Genomic DNA, 14185 nt, shown 5'->3' on the forward strand with positions numbered 1-14185 from the left:
TGACATCTCTATTAGAGCGGATCATATTGGCTAGTATTTCTGCACAGAGAATAAATATATACGGTGACAATGGGTCACCCTGTCGGCAACCGCGTCTGATATTAAACCAAGATGACAACTGACCATTGATGGACATACAGCTTTTTATATCATTGTAAAATACCGATATATATTTCCTTAAATTTTCACCAAATCCCCAAAAGGATAAAGATTTATCTATAAATGACCAAGCAATGGAATCAAATGCCTTCTCAAAGTCTATAAGAAGAAGCATACCAGGAATGTTTGATTTTTCTGTACATGAGATGGCATCATAGATTAAGCGAATATTGTCACCAATGTAGCGACCTGTCATAAAGCCAGTCTGATCTTCATTAATGATAAATGGCAATCTTGACTTGATTCTATTTGCTATGCATGAAGATGCCAGCTTATATGAAACATTCAATAGTGATATGGGCCTCCAGTTAGTTATGAAGCGTTTAGGCTTGTCCCCCTTTGGAATACAGACAATAACCCCTTGTTTCTGGGTAACAGAGAGTTCACCAGATATTAAACCACAATTCAATGATCGCAATAAAAATTGTCCAATATCTTTCCAGAAGAATTTATAAAATTCAGTGGGAAAGCCATCTGAGCCTGGGCTTTTGTTATTTTGCATATTTTTCAAAGCTTTTGCCAGCTCATCAAGAGTTAATAGATCTTCCATCTCGTCCACATCACTTTTATTTAAAAAGGGGACAGAATCTCTGTCCAACAGGGTATTCAAATCACAATCTTGCACCATGTGTTCTTTGCTACTGTATAAAGTCTCATAGAAATTGGCAGCTTCAGCAATAATGTCACTTGAATTTAGCAATGTGGTGCCATTGTTTAACTCTAAATGAGTCATAGACTTGCTGACAAAATTCCTGTTCTCAAGGTTACAGAAATAGCTGCTGACTCTTTCACCATCCATAATCCACTTAGTTCTAGATCTTATGGCAATTCCAGCCATCTTGTGTTTCCTAATTTCCTCCAATTCTTTTCTTTTATCTTCCAAGTCATCAAAATTAATAACACTAGAAGTTTCAAGAATTTCGATCTGTTGAATCAGGTTTTGTTCTTTTTCAATATTTTTTTTTTTCTTGAAGGAAGAATAAGAAACTGTTTTTCCTCTGATTTCCAGAAGCAGGACTTCAAAGAATAATTGATCATTTATATTAAACTGAATTTCATGATTAGGTATATCATTAATATTTCGAGCATCACCATACATTTTAATATACTGCGATTTAACCTTTAAAATAGTTTCTTTTACTAGATCTATGTAATACTTATCTTTCAACAAAGAAGTATTAAATTTCCAGTATGTATTACGCTTTGGACAAGTTTGAAATGAAATACTCAGATCAATGATTGAATGATCAGTTCTATAACCTGCAGTGATTTTTGCCTGTGTGGCAAAAGAATAGAGTCTTTCTGAGATGAGGAAGAAATCTAATCTTGCTTGTTTTAAGGGTGACTTTTTACGCCAAGTAAACCTTTTGATTTCTGGATTGAAATCTCTCCACACATCTACCAAATCAAAATCACCAATTAATTTTAATATTTTTTCACGAGCACGAGGATTATTGATATTCTGGTAATTATGAACATCTAGTGACTCATTCAAAACAAGATTCCAATCTGCAGCTAAAATATAATCCTCATTTCCCATGACACGAGCTTGCTCTTTAACCTGCTCATAGAATTCTGGTGAGTCTAAATTGGGACCATAAATATTCACAAGTGTTACCCGTTGATCACTAATAGTTATATCTAATATAAGTAAGTTACCATTGTCATCCATGTAAGTCCTATGAATCTTATAGTCCACATTTTTGTTAAACAAAATCGCAACACCCCTGGACTGGCTGTTTTTGGAATTGAAGATGCAATCAAATCCCCACTGTGATCTTATAATTGGTTCTTGTTCTTTTGTAAAATGTGTATCCTGTAGTAGATAAAATGAGTATGCTTTAGATCGTAAAAAGTTAAAAACATCTTTTCTCTTGGCATTATCTTGCAGTCCTCTACAGTTCATAGAGCAGCAGGTAAAACCTAAGTTAGCCATTGTCAATAAAAGATTTGTTCACATACACAGAGGCCATATGAAAGATTGAATTTACACACTTTCTACACATACATACACTTTCACAACTATCTGAAGAAAAAGCTTTAAAACCATAAATGACTGAAATCAAACTCACACTTGCTTCTACAAACTTCAAGTAAAGCATCGTATGATACAAACTGGCACCATGTGGCTACCACCAGAAAAAAGGGGTAAAATCTTCACCCAAAAGTATCAGTGGCATATAACAGAAAAGACCAGGAACAAAAATAGCTGTCATAATGATAAGTAAGAAGCACACAAGTGTCAAACCATTACACAACTAAATACTGTCCACTGTGAAGCTAACATCCCAAATTCACAGTTACTAGTGATTTGGTTGAATATTTCCTCATGCAATATTCAATTGACCCATTACACTATAAACTAAATTAGGCTGTGGCATACAGCGAGTATAGGCACTAACATAGTAATATAGAGAAAAGTAGAAAATAACCAAACCAACACACTGTCCGATATGTAATTTACGAGTTTTACACACTTACAAGTTCTCTATTGATCAAAAGTTTAACTGATGAACTAATGATGCAATGCATATAAGACTTATATCTGATATTATGCAAATAAGTCTTATCATTATTATCTCATACAGTAATTCTACAGTATACTAGTTTGTTTTTTAATTGATATCTCCAGTTTTTTGTTGGTTTTTTTCGTTGTTGGGTTTTGTTTTTTTTCATAACGAAACAACGTGACAATGGATCTTCACATGTCCAAGAGCGAGATCAACAAACCCGAACATGATGATGTGCACTAAAATAAAGTTAACACTACATTTGTGATTTATAACAAACAAAATAAAAATTGACCGAGAGAATGGGTCACTCATCATCAGTAATTCTACAGTGTATTCGTTATTTTAAGCTCACCTCCCAAAAAGCGGCTATCTTATTTTATTTTTCACACCTTATCCATGAAAGAAATATAAGAATATCGTCCTCTCCATGAGTCCTGTGGGCCGCCATTTTGAATGGTCACGTGACAGACGTACACACCTTGGTCATGTGATATGCGAAATACCAATGTAAAAAGTTCAAGAAGCGTCTCCGGTAACACTGTGAAACAACATGACAGTGAATCTTCACATGTCCGAGAGCGAGATCAAGAAACCCTAACATGTTGATCTGCACTCAAATAAAGTTTACACTAGATTTGTTTTTAAAAGAAACAAATAAAACATTGATCGAGAAAATGGGTCACTCATCATCACATACATTGACTTTAGCCAGGTTAGATTCTTGGTTCCTCGTCCTCTTTGAGAGTTTTCCATGCGTCCCTGGCATCCTTTCTGTAATACAGGGTAACAACGATCCCCTTTTCGCGAACCTTTGCATGTAGTTGTTGTTTACGTAATTCAGCGGCTTTTCGTACCAGGCGGCCACGAAGTTTTTTTAAGTCGACAGGCAGGTCTGTACGAACACTGAGCCGGTCTTTCGCCAATTCCCTCCCCACGGAATAGGTAGTCTTCAAAATGAGATCTCTGTCCTCCATGCGGACGAATTTAATGATGATAGGATTAGGTTCTTCGTTCGGTGTGAATCGAGGGAGTCTGTGAATATTCACAAACAACATGTTGTCCACCGCATGTGAATCCAGGTGTAATTTATCCTTGAAAATGTTTCTACAGGCCTTGTCAACATCTGTGACTGTATTAGGTACACCGTAGATAAGTAAGTTGGATTTACGGGAATACATCTCTGAGATCAGTAGCTTTTCTCTTAGCTTGTCGATTTCGTCGCGGAGGCGTTGTTCTGACGACGCCATTTTGTCACCAAGGTCGTCGATAGATTTCGACATAAATTCCACCGACGACTCCACTGAAGATACCCGTTTGAACAAGTCAGCCACTTCTTCTTTAACAGAGTCGATCTTGGAACATATCTGACTGGTCTGTTTGTCCAATTCCTCGCGAAGGAACGTTTTCAAGTCGCTGGGTGCAACGTCAGCAGGCGGGGAGGACGAAGGTGAATGTAAGGGCAGAATAACGTCAGAGCTTTCCTCCTCATCTGTCTGCTCCGGGCGTAAATACGAGCTGATTTTATGTGTAGCAGTACTGCTGGTGGTAGATTTGTTGTTCTGTTTGTTTGTATTTCGTCTCCCCGCCATGCTTGTGTAAAGATTGAAGTGGATTACCACGAGAGCGCCAGTCGCACGTCTTTACGATTCGAGCGCCATACCGGAAGTCGACAAAACATATGTTAGTAATTATCTTGCATACCTTTTTTATGTTCTTTTGACCTAACACAAAGACATTACCGTAAGCACGTAACCCTGGAAATGCCATGTCAACCAATCCATACTGAAGTATGTGAATTTATTATGTAATTACACTGTCTGGTTATGAAAAGTGTTCATTGTATATCTGGAGTTACGCTTGTAACCTATTTCATTAATTTTTTCATAATTTCATTCAATATGGTTTACATTAATTTCGGTGAAGTCATTAGGGAAGTAATTGGTAGATCGCACAACTCACCCTTACTTATAACAACTACTTACAGATTACCACTACTGGTATTGACGCCATGAAACAAACTTTATTTGATATATGGATGTATAGATATAATACTTTGTCTCGTAAAGTCTTATTTGTTGTAATTTGACCGTAAAATGTCAACATAAAGTTTTTGAGTAAGCAAGTGCAAGAGCAATAGCGATCAGCTGTAGAAAAGCACTTCGCTTATACATGTAGTTATTATTATTTTTAAAAAAAATTTATAGTAAAGTTACAACTAATGTTAAAAGATATTTGAATATGTTATTCCTGATAAACTAGTAATTTCAGATACAAATCTACTGATCATTGCAGCAGAATTCTTTGAATATTATTGGGTAATATTTTACCATATTGCCAGTAGATTGGGAGATTAAGTGTGTATGGCTGATCGCTGTTTCTGGCTTAGTTTACGAGACAATACACACGGTAAATTTAAACTGCATGTAGAACAATGCCTAGCAGAACAGGAAATACAATTTAGACTGTAAATGATAATGTCTATTGATATTTATCTTAAATTTCAAATTTGTTATCACCTGTTCATTTACCTGAATTTGCTGAAGGGATACAATATTATTTCTTTCTGTGCATAATACTGAAATCACCTAGAAGGGGGTGCGCATTATTGCTGAGTGCACACTATATGCAAGAAAATACAGTATTTTATTGAATTGATACGATTGAAGTATATACACGCCTGGTTTCTGCACTTCTTTTTCGCCCTGCTCTTGCAGCCACTCACTATTTTTTCGATCCCCGTTGACACTGTTGACTGAAAATAACTTTTGGTCCTTAGCTGAGTAGTATATGTTGAGTAGTATATCTCTACACATATCAGGGAAAATACCCGCCATGTCTATGTTTTCAGTGCTCTTTTCCATAGGCACCTCGTGTATGAAAAGACAGTTTAACAGAAAAAAGTCTTCAGAAACTTATTGTGATGTTTTCTTTCCAACCATAGCTCATTTACATGTGGGGCAGTGGGGTAGCCAAGTGGTTAAAGCGTTCGCTTATCACGCCAAAGACCTGGGTTCGATTCTCGACATGGGTACAATGTGTGAAGCCCTTTACTGGTGTTCCCCGCTGTGATATTGCTGGAATAATGCTAAAAGCAGCGTAAAACCATACTCACTCACTCATTTACATGTATAAATAGTGTTTTTATGACATGAAAATGATTGATTTTCTGACCATGTAGAAGTTAACACATGTTTAATCATTTGTTTTATTGACTGAAAATTCGAGTTTTAAAATTACAAACATCCTATAATTTGATCATGGCATTAAGATTTGTATCAAAAGGTTTTGCTAACTAACTACTAACTGCTGATTCCTGCTTTATCATAACAACTTTAGCCAGTTTGTAATTTGCTTATTCAAGGCTTGTCATTTGTTAGCACTTGCTAGCTATTTTGTTCTAAGTCTTTCTCTTCACGCTATCAGTTCGTCAGTGTTCATTTCAGAAAGCGGCTCTTTGGACTTGTACACACAAAATTCCTAATGGCACAAACAAATACATATCACGGCACCCAAAGGACACAACATAAAAAAACAAACTAAAGGACATTTAATTCAACCCTTAGTTTTATTGACCTTTGTCAAGATCAGAAGTAAACATGTTTTAAAGATTTTAATTCATTTATCATTTATCTCACATTGTTAGAACTAAACTAAAAAGATTAAATAGCGCGGGTAAAGATAAAATGCCCTTATTTAACGTTAAAACAGGAAGTTGGGAAATTTGTTCTAGACTGCAGGATATTGTACTTGCCTCGGGCTGGCGACTAGGCTAGTGTTTAGGTCTAACCCTTGTCATAGCCTCGAAAGTCTTTAGTTAGTCTTGATAATGTTAGGTTTAGCGATATGTTCCAAATGAATTGATTGTAGAAATGTAAAGTGTGTTTTGAATGGCTGAAATAATCACTTCCGGTATGAGAATTCTCTCCCATACATTGCTAGGCCTAATCAGCTTTATGCTTTCATTTTACGATCTCCTATCCATGTCAATGACTTGTCCCCAATGTTTCGATAGGTAGGGGTCATTGGGCCCCACTTTTCCAGTTTCTGAAATGAACACTGGCTCATGAATATATCCTGTTAAGTAAGTATGCCATCTTTGGTGTTCAGGTTTACTAAGTATTATGTATCTTATGATGATGTTATCAATGATACACATCACATCAAGACAGTCGGTTAGTACAACCCTACTGTAACTTGCCCATCATGGTTGGCACATCCTCAAGTATCCAGGGTAATATCTTTATTCAGTTGTGATAAATACCCCGGACACATTCGCCATCACCACACTCAAGATCTGGGTTAGAAGTGGTCTTCAGCAACTCATGCTTGTTGTAAGAAGCAACTAATAGGATCAGGTGGTCAGATTTGCCGACTTGCTTGATGCATGTCAAAGTAGATGGATGCGTGGGATGTCAATCACTGGATTGTTTGGTCCAGATTCAATTATTTTCATCATTTATTTCATCATCATCATTCATCATTTCAATATTTATATCATAATAGAATGGAGATAAAACGAATTGGATAATCAAAGATGTGTTTGGCAATGTACTGTCACACTTAATGAAATTAAACCAGGATGTTTGAGGTTGAACTTCATACTAAGCCATCTATTGCCAGTACTTTGTTTGCTGTCACCTTGACAACACTAATACTAATGCTACTGCAAACATTCAGCATGTTCAACACAGTTTTCTGACAGTATGTCTAGGTTGAAACTCGAGGTTGTGCTTTAAACAAATGATGTTACAATTTCTAGCTTAATGGGAACCCTCATCCATGAATAAAACATTAGATTAGTGTGGCATGACCTTTCTGTGTGTCATCATGACACGATGGTGTGATTTGTTGCACCTGCACCACTAAATGTCCTGGCCAAGAATCAATAATATACAGGCTACAGTGATATGACCGGAATAAAGGCATGATTTCAGATGCAATCTCTGTCACAATGGAGATATGTTTTAAGAGTTTAACTTATGTATCACCCCTTTAGTTTGCTAATTATGAGAAGTTGATACTTGTATCAAGATTTGATTAGGAAATTATTCTTTGATAATTTTTGCATGTTTATGAATTGTTGTCTTCGTTGTATGCCTTGTATGCATAGGGTGGTGGAAGCATTTTCTGGTCTTGCACAAACTCCACTGTCAGTACCTTACATGGGTACAATAGGGTTTGCCCACAAGAAACCTGTGTATAGTCTGGAAGGTAATTTAAGGTACCGACTTTTACTACAATATCTGAAAAACTATTGGACCTACTCCAGTCAAAGTTGGTATGAGATTATTAAACAGTCATACATAACTGGATATAACATTTAAAGACAATCGGTGCATGAATAAAAAATCTGTCTATTTAGCTATCACTATATTTCATCAGTAACCAGACCTGTTCATCACGGTGGAACGGGCATTCATTGTAACAGGTCTGGTTGTTGATGAAAGATAGTGATAGCTAAATAGACAGATTTTTTTATTCATGCACCATCTTTGATCTCATACCAACTTTGACTGGAGTCTGAAAGTTTTTCAGATATTGTAGTAAACGTCGGTACCTTAAATTACCTTCCAGACTTTAGTTAATATTGGAAATTGGAATCAGTTACATCCTTGGTGAAGCATGTCATTTAATTAATCCATCATGAATAATTTTACAATACTGCAATATTATTTTTTATAATAAAGATCTCTCTTTAATAAATAAATCCAACATAATAACATCAGCAAAGGTAGACATTAATAACGCGTAAAACAGGACTAAGATTCTATCTGTTACACACAATAACTCTTGCTATGGATGTCATGACCCCATTACGATACATCTTGAACCCCTTTAAACACAACCCTAGTATTTGGGACGAGAGGGCAAAATGGCCTTTTCAGACATGTAACAGTTAGAGAATATTGATGAAAGTAGTTGTGTCCTTTTGTCCAGTTTCAAATTCATGTGACACCTTCCTTCCCCGACCCTCCTGTTTTTCACAATGCTTTTTGCTTGAAACTGCTTTCAAATGGCTCACAGTACCAGGCCTTGGATTGTCTGGTCCAGATTCAATTACTTACAAGAGGCTAAGTAAGGATAAGAATTTATGGATGAACAACTTGTTCATCCATAAATTCTTATCCTTACTTAGTACTCCAACTTCTAAATGCCTATCAAAGAAGTTACAAGACGTTGTCATATAGCTTGAATATGGCTGAGTGTGGCATTGAGCAACAAACAAACACTATTGTCTCTGATTTTCATGCTCATTATTTGTGACCCACCAGGAGAAAGGGACCTGATGGGTGCTCAGATACAATTGTGCTATGATGTCATAAAGACATTCGACGTTTTATATTTTTCAGATTACGGACCCGCCGACTCTAATATTTTAGAAAATGTAAAAAATAATAATTTCATTTCCTTTTTTTTTTCCCCGCCGATAGCCACGTAGTCAGTTATTTTATTTGTGATCATCACCTTTTAATAAAAAAACATATGAATATACCGTTGTAAACTAGTAAAGAGTTACATGATCGATCTTTGTTGATCTCAAAGCCGAACATGAATAGCCTCTCTTGACAATTGTCCGTGTTGTAAGTGGTAGAATTTTTATTGTTACAAGGGGCTTTATCGTCACAAATGGCGGTCTTTTGAGCACAGAATATGTTCATAAGGTATGCCAGAGGCATTCTGCATTTTAAAAAAATGCATATGGCTTTCTTTTCTTCTTTTTTTCCCCCCTTCTCCAACTATGGACTTTGGGCTGAAAAATCCATAATCCTAAAAATAAAAAAAGCCTGGCCTAACATACTTCTGTAATAAAATGACTTGAAGCTTGTGAAATGTATTTTTGTGTTCCAAAGATCCTGTAGTTATAATGAAAAGTCAAAATGTGATTTTTCACCCATATGGTCCCTTATCTCATGGTTGGTCACCTGTGTAGAGATGCATAGTATACAACTCAACTTTTGCTATTAAGAACCACAATAATCATCAAAGGTGTGGTCCTTAACAACTGTTGAGTAGTAAAGTATATTAGGGTTTACAGCAATATGATTGATTTCAGAATAAGTGTCCATCAATTGCTGAGTGACATGTAGCTGCATTGTAACATTGTATATGTCCTGTATATTAGGTGTCTCGCTCCACCTGTGCCATGTATGAAAACATTGCGATACTTGAGTTGGAGAAAATTTCAAGCAATACTAGTGCCAACTGAGTATAGTCATATTTGAGTGAGTGAGTTGGGTTTAACACCACTTTTAACAGCAGTATTCCAGTTATGTCACGGCATGTCAGCTTAATGTGGGAGGAAAGTCCAAAGTGATGCAGGTCTCAGACGTTTACCACTTCGTTGAAACCCACGAGCACGGGTATGGTGCTGACAAACCTAGAAACACAATCGGGGCGAACCGGGATTCGAACCCACAATCATAGGTTTCTGGCGTGCCCAAGGGACACAACTCTGCACAGCGAATTGCGGCACCTTAGACGACTGGGCCACCCGTGCCCCCAGTCATATTTGAAGTGCAATGTGATATGTAACACGATATTCATTTTGCACCATTATTGGGTGAAATTCTCCATGTTCTTGTTGGTGAGGTTGTTGCCGTTGATCTGTGTGTTTTCAATTGACATGACTGGTAAAATCAGTGTCGTTATGTCAGATTTAGCATTTTGGTTTTTTAACATGTAAAGTAATGCTAACCACCAGAGTAGTTATCTGGCCAGGTTATTGCCAAACTTGGTAGATATTACTTGTTGAAAATAGAGGAAGCTGATGTATTACACGTCTCTCTGTTAAGACTCCTATTTATAGGAGCATGTTTCTCTCAATTTGTGTGGGGCAGCCTTGTGGTTATAGCATTTCTTTGTTACACCCAAGATGGGTTTGAACTTCCCCCATGGGTGCATTGCCTATTCTTGATGTCTTCTACCATGGAATAATGTTAACAGACGCAATAATCTGAACAGATTCCGAGGCATGAATGACCCAGTCATCTGAGGCGCCACAGATCATTGGGCATAATTGCATAGATGACTGTGGATTTAAATCCCAGTTCACCCCAATTATGTTTCTAGGTCTGTTAGCACTGTACCCATGCTTGTGGGTTTTACCATCACTGCATCACATCAGGCTTTCCTCCCACATTAAGCTGACATGCCATGTTTATAACTGGAATACTGTTCAAAGCGGCGTTATCCCAACTCACACATTATGTATGTGCATAACGGTATTCAGTCATGTCTTATTGATGCAAGTACTTGCTACAAACTGATCACACAAACAGCTAGTGTGTGTGGTTATATTGTTTTTGTGGATGAATATATATAACATCTACCACAGGATTTGCAATAAGTAATCAGTCATTGATTATAAAGGATAAATTGTTATAAAGGAAGTATGTTTTGAATTTTTTGTAAAGGATAAATTGTTTCTCAATGGGAAATTGTTAAAAATATACATGCATGGCAGACTTTGATTTTGTCCAATTTATATTCAATTCTAAAGATCTATTTACATGTTTGTTTTATGTTAGTGTGCTACTTTATCATGCTTCCACAAAGATTTTAAGGTCTTAAAACAAAGCAATCCAATTGTCCGAAGGTTGACGTTGGTGTCTACAGCATGTTGATTGCTGCAGGTGGGGACAGGTGGGTAGATTGTGTTGTCTATTGGCTGTTGTTTCTCTTCCAGCTTGTGCCCCAGCTAGTCAGAATACTGAAGAACCTCATCATGGCGGGCTACTCCCCAGAACATGACGTGTCTGGAGTCAGCGACCCCTACCTGCAGGTATGGTAACAGTCGTAGAACCACACCAGGGGTTGCTGGGGCAGAATCGGTCCCCCATGTTCCATGCTTTTCTCCATGTGGAAGTATGGGGTAAAATTGGCCAGTGCTTGTCTCATTATGGGAAGAAAGGGCAGAGTAGGTCCCAAAGTTTCCCATGCTCGTCTCCCTGTTGGCCTTCCAGGGAGAATAGGTACACACTACATTGATTTGTCCAGACTTGCTCAGAGGCCGATATTCGACCCCAAATCTGGAGCAAATGGCATTAAAAATTCCTAATTTTCCAATTCATGTTTATGATATATATAACTAATATTATGGCTTTGTTATGAGAATGTATTTCACTGATAACAGGTTCAAGTAAATAGGAAGAGGTCTTCATGCTTTTTCTTATATTCAATTATTCCGTACAATTTTGAAATACAGTGGTAAAATACTGCTGAATTTAAGAAAATCAAGAACTTTAATGAGCAGAATAAGGATTATATTTTCCTCAATTTGTCTGCCATGGGCACTTAGTTTAAAATCCTGGATAAATCCATGCAGTACCCAATGGGTCTCGGTGCTCATCATGCTTGTCTCCCTGTGGGGCCAGGATACCCAGTACCCAATACAATGAAGAATGTTTAATGTGTAAAGGCAGTTGGTGTCCATGGCCATTATAGGGCTGAAAGAATGCTAGAAGTGGCTTCACACCTTACGTCAGTCATAGAAGACTTTCCTTCAGATCTTTCACAATCCTGAGAAATTATAGTGTTACCCCATCCTACATCCTTCAATACAAAGCTTTAATGTATGTACAGTGTGTTAGTAATGCTTGTTCTGCTTTACTTGCAGGTGAAGATATTGCGCTTGTTGAGAATTCTGGGTAAAAGCGATACAGAGGCCAGTGAAACAATGAATGATATTCTAGCACAGGTAAGAAGTTAACAAGAACAGCTGTGTTATTTATTTTTGGAGATCGTATGGTATTGACGGCAAAGTGTGTGTAATATGTCCATGTTATAATAATCCCCTTCAAATATTCTCTTCTAGGTTGCCACGAACACAGATACAAGTAAGAACGTGGGACATGCGATTCTGTACGAGATTGTACTGACAATAATGGGCATCCAATCAGAAGCCGGATTGAGGGTAAGTACAAGGGCGCGATAATCGCACAACAGTGTGGATAGTACTCGTGGGTTCATTAGGCTAAGTCCACCAAAACTGTCGATTACAAACACTATTGATTCCATATATTGCGATTGTTACCTATCACTTGCCAGGGCCATGCATAATAACAGTGTATTGATAGTTCACTCAATAGTTATTTACTCAAGAAACAGTCAACATTTTCTCTTTGAAAGCACCAGGTTTATTTTATTTTTATTTATGTATTGTTTAACACCGCCCAAGCTATGAGATGGTGGTCTGTAAATAATTGAGTCTGGGCCAGAAAATCTAGTTTTTAACTTCATGAGCATCAATCCACACAGTTTAGATAGGTTGACATGCAATCAGTCAAGTCACCATGCCTTACCAATCCATTTAATCGCCTCTTGTTGATGGAGACCGATATTCTTACCCAGAATGCCGACAGGTTGTTCAAATGTGCTACAAAGATAACATGTTTTTCAAAGGAATTGTCTCATTTAAATCCTTTCTCAGTTCATACAGCCTTTATTCTCCTCGAAAACTCAACTGTAGTGGTTGCTGCTGTGATCTTATGTGATATGTTTGTACTTAATTTGTGCTGAAGTTGCTTTTCTTGTCTTGCAGGTACTTGCTGTAAATATCCTGGGGAGATTCCTTCTAAATAATGATAAAAATATTAGGTAAGTGAACAGTTACATTCAGTCAACCTCATACATCGATGCGAGGCCGTCGGGTAGCCTTGTGGTTAAAGCGTTCGCTAGTCACGCCGAAGCCCATTTCTGGTGTCCCCTGCCGTGATATTGCTGTAATATTGCTGAAAGCGGCGTAAAACCATACTCACTCACTCACTCACTCACTCACTCACTCACTCACTCACTCACTCACTCACTCACTCACTCACTCACTCACTCACTCACTCACTCATCTAACTATTAGATTAACTATAGTAATATGAAAGAATTTGTGTGTTTCTTAGTTTATTTTAGTAGTATATTTCAGGCAATATTGTTTTGTAGGTATGTTGCCCTCAACACGTTGTTGCGAGTCGTGCAGGCTGATTACAATGCGGTACAGAGACATCGAACAACGATTGTTGACTGCCTCAAAGACCCGGATATCTCCATTAGAAGGTGAGTTCTCACATTATCATGATGGAAACATAGTAATGTGACAAATTACATTGAACATGTATGCACAAAGTTGTGTTTTTGGAAATAGAGTAGACAGGAGAATTAAGTGTGCAGGGTTGTTGTGACAGTGACAGGAATTAACAGTTGGTGCTGTGTTGGCCTGTTTTCACTTTTTAACTTCCGGTGACCAAACATTACCATTCACACTGATGTTTTTCTTTGGGTCATGGGGTAGCCCTGTGGTTATCCTGTTTGCATGTAACCATGGTAACACTGAAGATCTGTTTTATTCTGAAACTATGATATACTTTCAGTGTTAGAAATTGATATAGTCCTTGCCGAACTGCCCAATAGTTAAAGTATCATAAGGACGAGTAGAAATTTCCCCTTTGTTTAGGGTTTTGCTATATGTTTTCTTCATAAGGACTAGTGGACTAAAGCTGTTAGTTTCTACCACTGTACTGTCA

The 14185-nt window shown here is 37.3% G+C and overlaps 1 protein-coding gene across 4 annotated transcripts in view; it reads left to right on the plus strand.

Moving 5' to 3' along the window:
• LOC124112224 (AP-1 complex subunit gamma-1-like) overlaps positions 1–14185 on the plus strand; it is a 41266-nt gene that overhangs the window by 16679 nt on the left and 10402 nt on the right. For all 4 annotated transcript variants that reach the window (XM_048398969.1, XM_046472236.2, XM_046472235.2 and 1 more), the window contains 5 exons: positions 11359–11454; positions 12289–12369; positions 12487–12585; positions 13213–13268; positions 13605–13718. In XM_048398969.1, coding sequence (XP_048254926.1) covers positions 11359–11454; positions 12289–12369; positions 12487–12585; positions 13213–13268; positions 13605–13718 — 446 coding nt within the window. The remainder of the gene's footprint in view (positions 1–11358; positions 11455–12288; positions 12370–12486; positions 12586–13212; positions 13269–13604; positions 13719–14185) is intronic.

The sequence above is a fragment of the Haliotis rufescens genome, unplaced genomic scaffold, assembly GCF_023055435.1.
Source record: "Haliotis rufescens isolate VD_foot unplaced genomic scaffold, xgHalRufe1.0.p SCAF_19, whole genome shotgun sequence".
In the NCBI taxonomy this organism is placed as follows: domain Eukaryota; kingdom Metazoa; phylum Mollusca; class Gastropoda; order Lepetellida; family Haliotidae; genus Haliotis; species Haliotis rufescens.